This window comes from Pithys albifrons, chromosome 7 (assembly GCF_047495875.1).
Source record: "Pithys albifrons albifrons isolate INPA30051 chromosome 7, PitAlb_v1, whole genome shotgun sequence".
Lineage (NCBI taxonomy): Eukaryota > Metazoa > Chordata > Aves > Passeriformes > Thamnophilidae > Pithys > Pithys albifrons.
The window spans coordinates 24,142,216-24,159,137 of record NC_092464.1 but is presented as its reverse complement, the minus strand read 5'-3'; the positions used below and the strand labels follow the sequence as shown (position 1 = coordinate 24,159,137).

The window sequence follows — 16,922 nt, the reverse complement described above, 5'->3', positions numbered from 1 at the left end:
TGATTACAGATTGATTTGCATGTTTTCAATTACTAAACATGTTACAATTCTGCGTGTGCAAGACACACGTACATATGTACATCTATGCCCAAACAAAACTCCAAATCCTCCTTACCCAAGTATACGATTCATTCCATGCCTCGCAGCATAATGCAGCGGAGTGTTGTGCTGGTACGTTTCTCCATAAGAAGTATTTGGGTCAAGAGTTTCTTTTAGTTGAGGGTTGCTCTCGTAGATTTGGCAGGCCAAGTTTTCATCTCCATTTATAAGAGCTTTGCGGAATTTTGTGGTTGTATTTCCCATGTTGCTGTCCTAGCTATCAAGGGCACTTCTTCCTTTCCCCTTCATCCACTTGTTGTACAGTTCTGTAACATGCTTCACAGCCTAAAAGAGACAAACAATATTTCAGTTATTCTGTAAAACACTCTTTCCTAAATTAATTCATCCAGAGCTCCAGCACTGTAAATTGGCAGGTGAAGTACATGGGGCCTGTAAGCTCTCCTCATGAATTGCTGAAGTGCTTCCATGTAAAACCACACAAATTCTCAATTCCTCACAGATTATTTCCCTGATAAATTGTGCCATCTCCCTCCCTGTGTAAATATCTTCACTACCTCTATTCTTTGAACATATGCAAAAGAAATAAATGGCCAATATCCACCTGTACTGGAAGACTGCCATGAACACTGAATTTCCATGAATGAGAAATGAATTAAAAATTAGAAATTACTTCAGAAACAGTAGATCTAAACCAAAAGTCTTAAAGAAGGAGGCAAAATTCTTCAAAAGCATACAATAAAGCAGAAATCAGTTTAACTTTTAATTAAAGAAAATCACATAAATATATGCTTGAAGCACCTGTGCTTGTGTAGGTGGGTGCAAACAGAACCCTTCTGTGCCAGCACGATGAACGCACATGGACACAAGAATTACCACAGCCCCATCCTAACAGTTCTGCTAAGCAGTCTCTTGAACGCCCAACCCCTCACACATAGATCAACAATGAATAGGCCATACAATGCCTGGCATTTGTACTGGCACAAACCAACTACACCTTACAAGTACTTCAAAATACTTTCCAGATGCTACACTCCCCAGCCTCTCACCTCCTGATGGAGGCAACCAGCAGATTGAGTTGCATAAAGACAGGGTGGACAGAGCATCTCTGCTTATGAGACAGCACAGCAGAAGCTTATCTGGTTGTGCAGCTGGAAAGAGCACATGTTGGTCTTTGTCAGGGGGACAGACAGAGGAGTCAGCACCAGGCTGCAGCTGGTAGCACAGTGAACCTTCTAGGAGGTCTCTTTTGTGCATGAGTCATCCCATCCAGCCTGCTCCCTGCCAGACCTTTCCCTCCACAAAGCACACACTGGGATCCAAATATGCCAGGCACAGCAGGTTAGGAGATTGAAACTAACTCTGCTGTATATGCACATATAATTAGACAGGGCAGGAGCTGCCCAGTGCCTTACATTCAACTTGTTGGGACTATCTCAAATCCTGTATTTATACACTGGCTTTTCAACACAGTTACTGGTGCTCCATAGACTGAAGAAATAGAGGAATCCAAGTGGTCTAAAGCTGCAGAAAATCCAAGGGTATCAGGCTGTGGATACCATTCATGTGAAAAGGATTTGGGGAAACCTGGGAAAGAGCTGCAATGAGCTATTTTTGTTTCTCCAGAGCTGACCTCTCACAAAATACTTTCAGCTACTGTTGTGAACTTCTGTATCAGATTGCTTCCCAGACTTACTATGGCTTTGCTTACATCCCATCCAGCAAGAGATCCTACCTCTCCATAGTTTCTCTGAAAGGTCCTTTCATGAAGGGGAGGGAAAAGATCACTTTCACTCTACTCTCACCAGTGAGGTCAGGTCTGTTCAAGGAATGAGGTTGCCTTGGAAGCCTCCAGTTTTGTCCCTTTTTCCTATAAAATTTTGGTAAGGCAGCCCTTATTTTGACCTTGCCAAATCAGATGACTTCCCATGCTAATCATCTTGCCCATGCTCTCCTCTGTGACAAGTTACCTAAAAAGAAGCAACAATTAACTCATCTAAGAGGAAATGGACACCCTTCATATGTTTCATTATATATACAAACCTAAGCCCAGATTCGCCAATCACACTAAGGATTCTGCAACATTTCATACCTTTCTGTCATCTCTATATTTTAAAATAGGCAGTTAAATGCCTCCCTGACATCTGATCCCGTCAGATCTCAGAAGCTCAGGAGGGTCAGCCCCGGACTAGTACTTGGATGGGAGACCTTCTGGGAAATACCGGTTGCTGTAGGCTCTAGTCCTGAGGACTTCCCTGTCACTGTCCAAGCTCACTCGGCTGTGGCAGATGAACCTCAGGACTTAAACGGTGGGGCCAGTTCTGTGCACGCTGAGCCTCACCTAAAAAAAAAAATCCACTGCGCAGGCTGGAAGGGCACACCCACGTGGGGACAGCCCTTCCCAAATCTTCGTTCGTGAAGCCGAGCCACACACACACACACATATTTTAAAATATAAACATGCAGATACTATGCAGATCTAATATTTATATTCTTGAAGAAAGGCACTGCATGTTTTCAAGAGAGCATCTCAGATCTGTGTTGTAGATTAATGTATGTTTAGATGCAAAGCAGCTGTATTACTCTAAATATCGGATAGTTTCAGGCTTTACTCTACAAACCCAAGAAAAAAAATCTACACTCTTCAAATTTAACCATCAGTTCATATTTCCTTTAACAGCCAGGATCTCAAAAATAACTTGAAAGAATGATTTTCAGTAAAGTTTGTTAACAAGATTAATTTATGGCATGATATTATCAGTTAATCCCCATCTACCCTCTCTCAAGACTATAAACTAAATCAGACAAGAGCAAGTGCCTGAAAGATATCAGAATCTTCATGGAAATCAATAATAAAGATCCCACTAGAGCCCATAACACCAAGAAAAGCACAAAAGTCTCTTCCATAATTTGAAATGAGAAGATAACAACACCAATTGCCATGTATTTATTTCTGGAAATCAACACATGGAGAGCTTGCATCAGCTGCAGAACATGCTGCCTCTTGCCCAAAACTGGAACACTAAACAAACTTGAGCAGGGAGGAGAGAGAGAGCAATGACAGTATAAGGAGACAAGAGGGTGCCCCCAGGCAGTCTGAGGAACTGGGGGACAGAGTGGTACTGAAGTCTAGATCTGAATGGATTTAGTCAGGGGTCTGGAAATGCATGGGTGGAGTGAGAGTCTCTGTAGGGTGAACTAAAAAGCTTAAGTTGTTATTGCCATGCAGAAAAGGCAAAAATTGTAAAATTTTACTAATTCTTCTGTACAGCGAATAAACTTTCTTTACTTTTGATTGAGCATGGATATATTAGAACATCATACCATCTTCAATGACTAATAATATAAAAGATGTAGGCACATTGCTTGAACTATTATGTACATTATCGTAACATCTGAGAATTTTAGGAATATGCAGACTGTACTGTGTAAGTCACTGAACAAAGCAGTGACATCTGCTTTTATTAAAAAAGTTTACATCTTATGAGCCCAATAATGGGCTAAATATGACAAATACATGATATAGTGAGGTGAATGAAATAAAGAGTAAAAAACTTGTTTGTGTAACAGGACCAGACTTCAAATTAAATGAATCTCAGTCAAAGGAACAGAAGAATTTTAAGGATTATGTGGCTTTGAACAGACACAAGTGAACTCCACACAAATCAACACAGTTATCGAAAATTTAGCAAATGGCTAATGTAAATATAACCATCATATTATCAAAACAAAATGAAAGATGATAGAATGGGGATAGTAAATGAAAGCCCTTCAGGGGATGGCAAACATCTTACATGGGATGTGATAGCAAGAAACCAATCTCTGAAAGAATGCAAGGAGAGAAGTGAGTGCCAAAACTAACCCAGAAAACAAATCCATACTTGAAGCACATCATATGTTAAACTATACCAACCAATGCCTGTCACCTTCATACAGTATCCACAAGGTCTTTTCATCTTTTACCACTAGAACAGGCATTATTATCCTTTTATGCTTCAGAAATTTGCTGGGCCACGCAGCAGTATTTTTCCTTTTCTGAACTGCAATTAAACATGCCAGCAGAAACACAGAAAGACAGGGGAGAAGCTGTCTCTGTACTCTGGTTCTAGCAGTTGGCTCCCAGTGTGTTTGCAAGTCCAGAAGAAACAAAGACGTGACAGCTGCTACCTCTCTCAAGCTGCTGTGGCTCATGAGTGCCCTTCTGTAAAATACTCGAGATCTGCACATTTGCAGTTTTCAGACAATCTTTGAGCAATCAGACCCCCTGCATCCGCCAACAAAAAAGGCTCTACTTCAACTGAAGGAGAAAAAAGGACAAAATATCAGCTGATGCAACAAAATTCTGGATTTGAAAATGGCTGAGAGAGGCCCAGTCTGCTCCCTCTTTGTGTACCTTTTTTTTCCGTGAAGAGCTTCCAATCCATTACATGTTCTCAGAGGACAGTAAGTTAACAAGGCTAATGCTGGAACCAGGTGTTCAGAGACAGGAAACTTGGTTCACACTCTTTCAGTCTCTCATTTCATGTTTCTGAAGGTGAAGGACATGTATTACATATATTTCTTCCTGAAGTGGGAGAAACAGGTGGCAGGGAAGTGGTCTGGAAAGTTCAGTCATTCAGCCTCAGGGACCTGGAGAGCTCCTGGGGGCTGAACGTCGATGTTGCTAAAGCAGTTTCAGCAGCTTCCAGACTTGCAGGGGTAGCGTGCCATGCCAGTGTCACTGGTCTTGCTTTGCTCTTTGCATAAACCCAGGATTAAAAACCCTTAGGCTGTTTTTCAATGTGCTGTATTACAAACGATCACAGTCGAACAAAAATGGCCACAAAACCATGACAATTTTCAAGTGTTTTATCTAAATAAAATGAGACTTGAATAGAATTTTACAAAGATCTTTTCTTTGGTTTGCAGACCTATTCACCAAATCTTCAAGTTGTGTGCTAACAGAAAGGCTACATCACAGCCTTTAGCATTACCTCATAACATTTATCATAAACACATTTACACCAAAGATTACAGAAAAAACTAAATGCAATGTCTGTAAAATATATATTCCGTATTATTTTGGAATTCCAAACATCAACCATCCAACCCAAAATTAGAAAATGTAGTTATTACTCTATTGCCTAATAGAAGTTCCAGCCTCAAAACCACCCAAAAGTCTGGTTACACAACCCACCTTAAAGTCTAAGGAAAGAGTCTGACAAACTCCATCAGGGCTATCATATCACACTTCTCTGCTTCAGCAATGAAAAGTAATTTATATGGTCATATTAGTAACACTGCTAAAAGCAACACTTTGATACCACAGCTCTATAAAAATTTAACAAAGAGAAAGCCACTCTCATAGGAGCTTGAAGACTATGAAGCTTGAAGAGTATAAGACGAAAAAAGGGGATAAAGAAAGACATGGGTAGAGCAAGGTAACAATGAGATACTGAGACCAGCTGCACCAGCTGCTCAATTAATATTGATTTTTCCATGGGCATCACCATAGAAGTGAGTTCGAAGAAGGACAACTGCAATGACTTAACAGGACTTTAGAAGGAGTTCTTCCTTTGAAATACGACTCCAATACTGCTTGCTAGAAATTTGTATAGAATGATAAAATGTTGTCCAGGGGGGATCAGGTAAGTATTTTTGAAACACCATATTTGCAACACTCTTTAAGGAGCCATATATTGAACACACATGTCTCTCATGAGACGGCACAGCGCTCTCAATTTACATTTAAATTGCTTTAATACTGAGGCAGAATTTCTCACTGAATGTAGGACTAGCAGCTGTTCCAAATCTTTGAGAATAAAAAAAGGAAAGGAGACAGACTGTACTGCATCACACTGCTTAGAAAAATCTATCAAAATCAGTAAAAAAAATAGTCCGGTGTAACTAAGAGAAGAAAATGTTATGTATTTCTTGCACCAAAAAACCCTACTATCTATATAATGAGCAAAGCTCAGGAGTGCATCTAATAATCATTTGCAACCTGGTTTTTTTTCTTTTTTTACAGTGTAACACTGTAATTCCACAGTTTAACCCTAAAAAGTTTGAATACAATTTGCAGGTTAGCCTTAAAAACTACTTCTTAAGTAGCATATCATGTAAACTACAAGAACATTCTTGTGGAACTGCTAAGTGAGCCAAGCTCCAAGAAGTAAGACTTGTCATAGCTACTCATACTTAAACCTTGATATTATTAAATTAAAATGTATCATTAACTAAAATTAGTGTACATTACGTGGCTTCTAAATGCATCAAAAGACAAGTGATAATGAATTGCTTACACAAAAAGGATAAAGAAAAAATATATGAAAAAATATTTGTTTTTCAAAAGCATTTGGCTTTTGCTGAGAGGATGAGGCACTGCATTGCATTCCTAAAGGCATCTTCTGCTTCAGGCACAGTTAGCTCAAAAGGTAGCTATTTTATTTGCTTTGGATACTGCAGTTAAACAGCTCATTTTTAAAAGCTGAGTTTCTAAAATATTTACTGCAGAGTCTGTCCTACATTATAAATCATAATTTATTGCAGAAGGGAACCACAAACAACTTTGTGGATTAGGGAAAAACTCAACCTGGTATGGTTAGGATGACTGTCATAAGATGTGGGCAATTTTAATCCTCACTACTGGGACAGAATAACACAAATGAAGCAAGAACTCTGAGAATACCAGGCTGTCTCCCAGAAACAGCAGAAAAAGTCCTGTTAGTGTTTCTCTTCCTCCTTTACTCCTTCCCCTCTACATAAAGTGACAAAAAAAGAAAGCTCCCTTTAGTAAGAATGAAGCATTCAAATGTGCATGCCTACTTTATGTATGGCTGGCACAGACAACTACAATTAAGATGAAGCAGAAAAACTTGGGCTAAATCTAATTTTCATATGTTTACAGTAAAGATTTTCCAAATTTTAATTAATGGGCAAAAATAGTTCTCTCCAGATAGTTGGATCCGGAAGAACTTTTCTGAAAGTTTTAATTCATTACTGGGAAAAGTGGTGGTGGAGGGTTTTGGTTGGTTTTGGTGCTGCTTGTTTTTTATTTCACACACTAAAATACTTTAATGTTTGTGCCAAAAGTTCAGAAGTCATCAACAGGAAATAATGAAAGTGTCTCTGCCATTTTAAACATTTGTGAATGGGGCTCAAACTAATCAAACTGGTATATTTTACATGTCAAAGTACACAACAAAAAAAGTAACTGCTATGCCAACACCTCACCCTTCATAAAATGATCACCAATATAACACTCTCTGTGCATTTAACACCAAGGTTGAAAAGTGGCAGTGATGTCGAGAGTTGACTTGAATAAAACATAGTGTGGGTTAGCGAGAGAATTAATTATTTCCTCATTTATATGCTTGTGGGATAGATAGTCTAGCAACTTAGGTTACAATCTTTTTAGGCTGGCATACACATCCACAAATTGAAGGCTTAAAGTTAGTGCTCAGTTTAGTAATTTGAGACTTTGGCCTACTGAATCAGGCATAAAGACTTTCCTCCAGGTGGAGTATTTTGTTTCAGACACACTTCTTTCACAATTTCAGTTTGTGGAGAAAAAAGGATTTTGTGAATGGCTTTGGTTTTCTTTGTCCTGATACACGTACAGGAAAGCAACTGGGGCAGCTGTAGCACAGACTAGAAACAGTTTAGGAAAAAGTTCTGCATAGATGCAGCTAAAGCAGTTGCTATATTAATTTTAATTCTCTTGTCTACAGTACTTGCATTCAATATCTAAATGAAAAGTGGTAAATCCACTGTGGGGCAGGTGCTTACATATGGCAGGAGAGATGAGATATGTGCAGCCAAACCAAAGGTACACTGTGATAGCTGGACAAAGACTGCACCCCTGCAGAGAGTCAGGGAGAAAATCCAGCAGCACAAGTTGAAAGGAACGGCTGTTGTGGCATAACCCCTTTTTTTTTCCTCCCAGTCTTTAGGAAGCAGCAATACAGTAGGAAGGCACAAAAGAGTTATCATTCTATAATTATGTCCTGGGGTATCCATTCATCTCAACTGTAAGCATAGATAATTTCAAATCCATTCCAGGGCCCAATATCTTTAAAAAATTATTAAAAAAAATAACAAAACCCTTGAAGTTCTGTGAAGTCCACATAACACTTTGGAGTTATTCCCAATGCAACTGCCTGTTGGGACCTTAATAATCTGATTTAATTTTCTACAGATTAGTCAGTGATATAAGAGAGATCATAGAATCATAGTGTATCTTGAGTTGGAAGGAATCCATGAGGATAAACAAAGCCAAACTCCCAGCCCTGCACAGGACAACTCCAAGAACCGTATCATGTACTGAGAGTGTAGTCCAAATGCTTCTGCAGCTCTGTCAGGTTTGGTGCTGTGACCACTTCCCTGGGGAGTCTGTTCCAGTGCCCAAACACCCTTGTGGGTAAAGATATTATTCTTAATGGTGTTTTACAGTTCCAGTCATAAAATACAGAACACTTTTAGGGCAAGCTCTTTAATCTGCAGGTTAAGTAGACTACTCAAATCTGAAATATAACATATCTGTACCTAGTCTACAGACACCACCTCCTTAAGACTTTCTCTATTTAGACCAGAAGGTGACAAAGCACAAAAAGAAATGTTTGATATTGTATTAGATTAAGTCAAGCTATAAACAGACATGCTTGATAGTTTGGCATTTTAATCCCAAGCACAGTGTTTGTTTTAGTATAAAATACTCACTATAGAGTGTTCCATGGGTTAAAGTAACAGTACAAGTTCTATACAGTGCACAAAACATCATCAGTTTAATAAATATCTATAAAAGTGCCTTCTGTATCACAGGTCAATGCTGATAGCACCACTTTTTCATCAAGCAGAAGTGAACAAGTGTCACCCAACGCCCATATAAAGCAGTATCAGCAGCTGATGACTCACATCAGGACACTCAGCATCAGTGATAAGCTGAAGAACATGAAACCAGAGACTGGTAATGCTCTCAACCAGTGCAATGCCTCTCTTGTTGGCAGCACCCGAACACACCGCAGGCCGTGTAACACTTCTCTGGTTTCTCCTTACCCTCACACACACATCATGCCCAGAGTGTCAGCTGGGACAGGAACCTCTCTGCAAAAAACATTCAAACACACTTTGATTAACTATGAGACAAGTGAAAACTCAGCTCAGTTCAGTTCAAAGTGAGTGTTCCCTCCAAAATCAGATTCAACAGACCAAAAAACAACAGTGAAACCACCACTAAGAGTTACAATGGAACAGTTCAGAGAGCGACAGACAGATAGGACACACAGACTGACACTATATGGAGCAGAAAGTCTAAAGGAAGTCATGTGTTTCTATCAAATTGCTCTGCTTAGAAAAAGGGAGGGCAAAGACAACCCATGCTGGTACAGAGCACTGCTAGAACATGAAAGGACGAGTGAAGACGGCAACAAAGAGCTGTAGAAAACCCTATGGGGAACTTGACTAATGAATCTGGTGCAATGCACCTTGGCCCTGGCATTGCCTGAGTCCAGGATGTATTTTTCAAGTATGTTTGCTCAGCTTAGCACAACTTAAAAGCCATGTTAAGGTTCAGGTAAACAAGTTTGAAACTGCACCTAAAGAGAATCCTCTGGAGAGCCTCTGGTAGAATCTGGCCAGCCAAAAGCTTTAATGTCAACCTCATTTTCAGTGGTGTTAAACTGACAGAATTGAAAACAAAGCTTATTGTCTGCCAAGGCATATCCATAGCAAGCAAAAATAAAGAGGATGGCAACACTGGGCCGCTCACAAGCACACTCCCCTAAAGTAAAATCTGAAAATCCCTTATGTATTTAGAAACTACAACATCTTCCTGAAGCAGAAGTCTCAACTTCAGAGTATCAGTCAGTAGGGTCATGCTCTCACTGGACCTTTTAAAAATGCAAGAGGCCTACAAGGTAGATCTTAAAATGCAAAGGTACTACACAAGGTCAGGCACCTGCAATCAGACTGTACACAGAATGTATCATTCCACTACTTTCTAAAACCATACAGTTGCATTTGGAAATAATGAGTATCTAAAGTCAGGGCATTTCAGCTTAAAAACTATTGGGTTTATAACTGACAATGTATTTTGAATAAAGTAAAATGTTGAGCAAACAAAATCCAGATTTTTCAATGGCCACTCTCTCAAAATATCATGCTGTATTTCAGACTGTCAGAGGAAAACAACAATCGCAGTGTCCTACCATGGACTCCTGGCTCATAACTACACTACTGAGAGGAGGTGTGCTCTGTCTGTAGACTGCTGAGAGTCCACAGGCTGCACATTCTGAATAAACCAAGCAATAATTACTGTAATTTCTCTATTATTATCCAAATAACTGAAAGCACTGAAAAAAAGTATTACACAATATTTCAAGGAATATGCAATTTTTTCAGAGTTCTCTACTTTCACTTAAGCAAGCTGTTAAGTGAGTAAATCTCTACTTGGTGCATTGTATTTCATAAACTCCTATAGGATGAAACTTCGTAAAATACACTCTACTTACATTAAAGGAGTATCTGTTTCCGTGCTTTCAGGTGGGAGGTGAAGAAAGCACATTCAGCAGTCAGAGACAGATGACAGACATTGTTCACAGACATACTGGACTAGGAACAAACAGGCACACACTTTTACTGTTTCCTAGAAGCATTCTTACCAGCTTGTTTTGTTCTGCATAAAGCTAAAAGACAATGTGACCCTGCTGATCTTTCACAGAGATCTTGATTTTTTCAGATGAATGAACAAATCAACTTCCTTTTAACAAAGAGGTAATTTAACTAGTCAGAAATCCTTCAAAGAATACATTCAATTTAAGGTCTAAACACGGAATCTGGGTGATCATCGTGCATCTAAAATGAGATGGATTCCCACAGCAAAATATGTTTTTTACCCAGTATTTCACAAGGATCTCACAACATTTCTGAGAGACAACTTCAGGAACTACTTAACTCTTTTTAGACCAAGAGATATGCATCCTGCATGTCATGATGCTGAGTCTCCAGAATCTCAAGAGTCATCATTGCTAAAAATGAATGAGCCATTCAGGTAACTGCAGTGACAGGGACCATCACTTGCACTGTGGGTACACCAGAAAATCAGCAGAACCACCAATAGCTGCACGTTTATTATAGCCCCTGGCAAAATTCTGGCCCTGGCAGGGAAACAGAAAAAGATATATTGGATCTAATCTAACATTAATTTAAACAAACACATAACTTCAGGAAGTATTTTTAATTTTTGCCAGAACACCTCTGCTGAAATATTTGGCTGTTTTTCCCACTACACACAGTTGAATCATTTACATAAAGAGTATGGATAACAAAATTTAATTATAGCATGTCACATGCAGTTTGTATTTAAGAAAATTATTCTGGACACTTGTGTAACTACAATGAAACCTGACCTTGTTGCATAATAATGATTTTTGGCTTCAAGATAAATATGAAGCCAAAGAAATCAGAGAGAGAAAAAAGCTATTAAAAAAATTCAAAGCAATCCAAGCTTGAATCACAGGAAGGTTTGGGTTGTGAGAAACTTTTAATGTCCAACCCTTCTATCATTGGCAGGGACATCTTTTAGTAGACGAGGCTGCTCAAAGTCCTGTCTAACCTGACCTTGAATACTTTCAATGGTGGGGTATCCACTTCTTTGGAGAACCTGTTCCAGTGTCTCATCACCCTCATCATAAAATAATTCTTCCTTATGTCCCATCCACATCTACTTTCTTTCCATTTAAAACCAATATTCCAGAGCAGGACACAGTGCTCCAGGTGCAGTCTCACAAAAGCAGAGTAGAGCAGAGGGGAATCACCTCCCTCGACCTGCTGGCCATGCAGTTCTGTTAGTTCTTATATCAGTTCTCTTATTAACACAACCAACATCCTAAGTGACTAATGAAGGCATCAATACAATACAAGTGACTGCTGTTCTTTGTGGAATACTATAATACACCTTTTCTATGGAATGGTGTAAGGAGAAATGTGAGTTACCAAAGTCCCTTACCTTGCAAAATCTGGCCCATTTGGCATCAAAATTGCATGAAACTGAACATTCTACAGGCATAATATTAGAAAGGTTTTCAAGAACCACTCTGAAAAAATACTCTGTTTTATCCAAGTAATAAAATCTTTATTGCTTTAACTGAGACGTTCTTCAACTATTTATGTGAAGCTTTAACCAAAAGTAGCTCTACAGACTCTGGATCGTAAGAGAGATAAATAATGGTGCCTGATGGTTCATGGAACTGTCTCTGTGATCTCATCCAGAGGTCATGCTGGAGCCAGACAGAGAAGACACCAACAGCAGTTATGCCATTTCTCCTGTGCGCCCACCATTCCTGCTGGCAACCATATAACATAGAGGAAAAAGAGCAGCAGAAGTAACAAGCCTGATTGGATTGCCAGGAGCAAGAAAAACAGAGAAAACAAGGTAAAATGCTGTAGGCAGTGGGTGGAAAGTGAAAATAGAAAGGAGAAAGGACACTTCAAAACTTTCATCATCCATGGGCCATTGTCATGCAAGGTAAGTAAGGCAAAACTAGTAGGTGTTTATTTTAACTAAAGTACATGTTAACAAAGGGACTACACAAGTAGGTAAACTGGCATTGTCCTCAACCAACACTCCTTCTTCTGGCATTTGTTATTTCTAGGAAATGGCTGAGACTGTGTAAGTCTCTTACAATGATTTTCTTCCGTTGAAACTTCCCTAATTGATACAGACCTATGCTACCTGTCAATACCATGCTCCAGTCAGGACAAGGAAGCTTCCTTCAGAAACAAAGAGAAACAAACTAAAGATTAAGATTACTACCCTTCCTGAGATCCAAGCTGAAAAAAAAAAGTTACAATGGGCCTTAGAATTAGTATTTATATTAAAAATGTATGTCACAAGAAAAGAAAGTAGATATTCTATGAAAGAAGTAAAATATTTTTAATTTCACGTTTTCTCTGTTCTTTTCACAGCTAATATTGCTGAGAAGTTTGGGAACATCAACCAGGGAGTTTTCCTGCTCATTCCAGCCTAACATACACTTCAGCTCACACACCCAAAGAGTATTAGTGAACATATACTATACCTAAATTCCTTTTTTTAAAATAGTTCTTATAGAAGCCTTGTTATATGTGTCTATTACAGTCATTTTTAGATAGCAAAACTTGAATATAAACCCCATTCTTTATATTCTGAACCACAACATTCAGGTCACCAGATTATTCAATCTCGTGTCTGCTGGAACATTTCACTGTTGCATTCAGTGTTTCAATTTCTTAATACACCTGAAAACAAAAAAACTCCCTGTCCATACAAAAATGTGTCATAACAATAAAAGAGCATCTGTGCTCCAACAAACCTAAGGGCATTTGTACTGATCAAGGCTAACCAGTCTGTAGTAGGTTTTCACCTTAAATTATTGTGACAGTGTTGTATAAAGCCAGGAATGGTTTTGCTTTATTGGTTTAGCACACAGCGACATCACACTCCACATAACCATCCTATATAAACAAATTATTCATCCTTCAAAGTATTTTAAAAATTTTCTTCTCTAACAGTAAATTTCCCGAGAGCAGCTTAAACAGCAAGACATCTCTTTGGACATCATCCCACAGTTGTGCTAAAGCTAAGGCAGACAGGAAGGCTGCTGAAAGGTACCTGGGGCAAGACAAACTCAGCCAAATCTGATGATCGAAACTGTTATGTCAAAGAAATGTTTGATCTGCGTAAATGGCCACTTGACACAGCAAAAGGTAAAGATGTAGACCAGCAGCTTCTGCATGAAAACTAGTGCCCAGATTTGTGAAAGAATCAATGATTTTTCATAAAAGACAGTGAGTTTTTGGATACTGGGAAATGAAGGATCCTCGATGACAGTAAGGGCTCCTATTCCTGTGCTTAACAAGATCAAAATTTAATTAATCAGAAAGGATCAGGATGGTGCTGAACTTGTGGCAAAAACTCAGATATCTTTTCCAGGGGAATTCTGTGGATGTAACACCAGAATGAGTTTAAAAGATATGGAAGATCTGAAGGAGTTGCATTCCTGTTTCATTTACCTTCTTCTACACGGTACAGAAACTGTTTTTCTAGACCCCAAACTCAGAAATTGATAGAATCCACTGTCTTACTTGATAGCAGTCAGATCTATTTATTAGAGAAAGAGCTGTAAAAAGCTTAATTAGACAATGAATAATCTGCTAAAGGAAGAAATTTTGTTAGTCCATCAACTAAGTGGTTGATCTTGTCCTGAAATCAGAATGCTTCATCACTGATGTTTACTCATGAGCCTTCTGATTTCTTGCATTCATAGTGCCCAAATACTCAAAAAATTATAATACATTCTTGGAGCCAATGTGTTCTTGAGATAATGGGTTCAATTGATACCCAGTTTGGAAATCTGAAAAATTACCTGGCTTCTCACAGCAGACTATGAACATAAAAACTTTAACTTTTTGTGGCTACATTACTAAACTAATAACAGAAGAATTGCAAAAATATGAAACAAGCCTTTAAGCAACTATAAAAGGCAAACCCCACAGGGTATGTTTTCAGCTCTGTAGTTTTGGAAGGGTTACAGCATAAATCAAAAGTGGTAGGTCTGACAAAGACTGGTAAGAGTCCTTTGCTGTTTTGGAAGATATTTCAGACTGATTTGTAAAAAAATGTGCCAATACTCAAAAATAAATGTCAATTTTGCTTAGGAATAAATATCCAAAATTCTAAACTGGAGAAAAACAGAAAAGCTAGTCTATTCCTACTTTGAAGGAGTTCTATCCTTAACAGCAATTCTATTTTAAGATATTAGTTAAGGCAAGCTGAATATGATTTTCATTATATATACTCAAAGGTTATTAGTGTAAACTAGGTAACTTTTTCAATTTTAATGATCTTATTTGCCACTTCTACTGTTTATATGTCAATTTTATTGATTAATACAATTTATTGTGTGCTTTCATGAAACAGCTTCATATCTGGTTTGCAACAAGATTAACCGCTGGGTTTAGACTGCACATGATACATAACATTAGTTCCTTTGGGTTTGTTGTTACCAACATATGCATTTTCTTTCCCATTTTGTTTCCAGATATTGTAAACGTAATAATGGCTATACTGGATTGACACTTCTCATTTAGCTCCTTGTCCAGAGAGTTGTCAGCAGAGCATAACAATGAAAAGCACAAAAACTGGACAAGTACAAACAGGTACTTTTACACAATACTCTCCCAGTCTTCAGCAATTTACCACTTGATGAATTCTTGAGCCAGACATGACGGTTTTAGAGTAATAACTTCTAGTGTATTTTTCTTCCACTCAGTTGTTCAAAAACTCCCCAGATCTATGGAAAATTTTAACAGCCACAGCATCCTGAAATTTCACAGCTTTACTATTCATTGTGAAGGAATAGCTGCTTTTAACCTGCAACTTGTTACATTTCATTTTCACTGTCTACGAGAACTGAGAGGTAGACAGCAAAAAACTTCGTATTTACTCTCTCCATTCCACTTGTGACTTTGAGATTTCTATCTATTTTACAGGTGATCACACTTTTGTCATACCCATCTTTTGCTCTTCTACAGATTGATTAGCCCTAATCCTGAAGAAATGGATTCTGTGCAACTTTTAGCATCCTTTCTGCTTTTTCTGCTCTATTTCCAGTGCCACTAACACCTCCTTGAGTTAGGAGATGAGGAGCTACGTACAACACAAAATGCAGATTCACATCGTGGCGGCCTCTACTTCAACACTTCATTTACCTTTTAGGCTGGTTCTAAGGACTAAGCTGATTTTCTTCAGAGTTTTTATTATAATCTCAAGATCTTGTTCCTGAATTGCAATAATTAAGAGAATAATATTCCATGTAAATTTAGGGCCATTTTCCCCCCATCACATGAATCTTTCACCCTTAGCTATATTGAGTTTTGTATCCTACTTACCATTGTGTCTCATAGAACTCTTTTTCAGTGGACACTGTTTGTAGTATTGTCTACAAACTATCACCTCACCACTCACCATCTTTTTCAGATTATTTATCCTCACAAATAACAGCAGAGGTCCTAGCGCTGGTCTGTTGGGACTCCATCAATAACTTTTAACAACTACAAAAACTGCCTCTTTATTCCTATCCATTTCCTATCTTTTAACCAGCAAATTCTGCATGCAATGGACCCTCCTCCCTCTTTCCCAAAGCTGTTTGGATTCTTTAAGACTTCTAAGCAAGGTGTCATGTGGTACGTCATTTGAACATTCAAGCAGATTATAATAAATGAATTTTCCTTGCCAACTTCTTCAAAGAATTTCAGTAAGTTTGCAAGATCAGGTTTTCTCTTATGATGTTACACTGACTGGTCCTCAGGACATCACATTTATTGATGTGCTTGCCAGTTACTACATCATTTTTTCTAATATTCCAGGAACAGGCACGTGGCTTGTGTATCTGCTGTTCAACAGGCCTGTCTGGGAATCTTTCAAAAATTGCACCATGTGAACCCACCTCCAGTAATCTATCACAAAGTCAGTTCTTAAGACAGAAGTTAAATATGACAAAATGCAGGGGGTTTGCACAGTTCTAGTCATCAAAAAGAGTACTAAAGAAAATCATATTTGCACTGAGAAAAATAATCAGAATCAGAATCTCCACAGCTTTTGCACAAGATTCAACACAGATCTTAGTTCTGAAATTAGACCTACAAATTTAGACACTGGCTCTCATCATCAAGTAAGTACATTTTACTTTGGCAAACGATACTTGATAAAGAAATGGTCCTTTTACCTTGCTTGACTTAGCTAGAATGCAGGAAACCTGTAGAGCTTATCTAGAATATTTTTACATTAAGATTTACATTACAGTGATATTCTGTCTTTTAGGAATGTTTAATTATTTTAGACTTCCCTC

The 16,922-nt window shown here is 38.4% G+C and overlaps 1 protein-coding gene across 3 annotated transcripts in view; it reads right to left on the bottom strand.

Annotated features, from left to right (window-relative positions):
* Positions 1-16,922, bottom strand: part of ANKIB1 (ankyrin repeat and IBR domain containing 1) — an 80,410-nt gene that overhangs the window by 48,610 nt on the left and 14,878 nt on the right. For all 3 annotated transcript variants that reach the window (XM_071560688.1, XM_071560686.1, XM_071560689.1), the window contains exon 2: positions 116-384. In XM_071560688.1, the coding sequence (XP_071416789.1) occupies positions 116-303 (188 nt within the window). In that variant the 5' untranslated portion in view covers positions 304-384. The remainder of the gene's footprint in view (positions 1-115; positions 385-16,922) is intronic.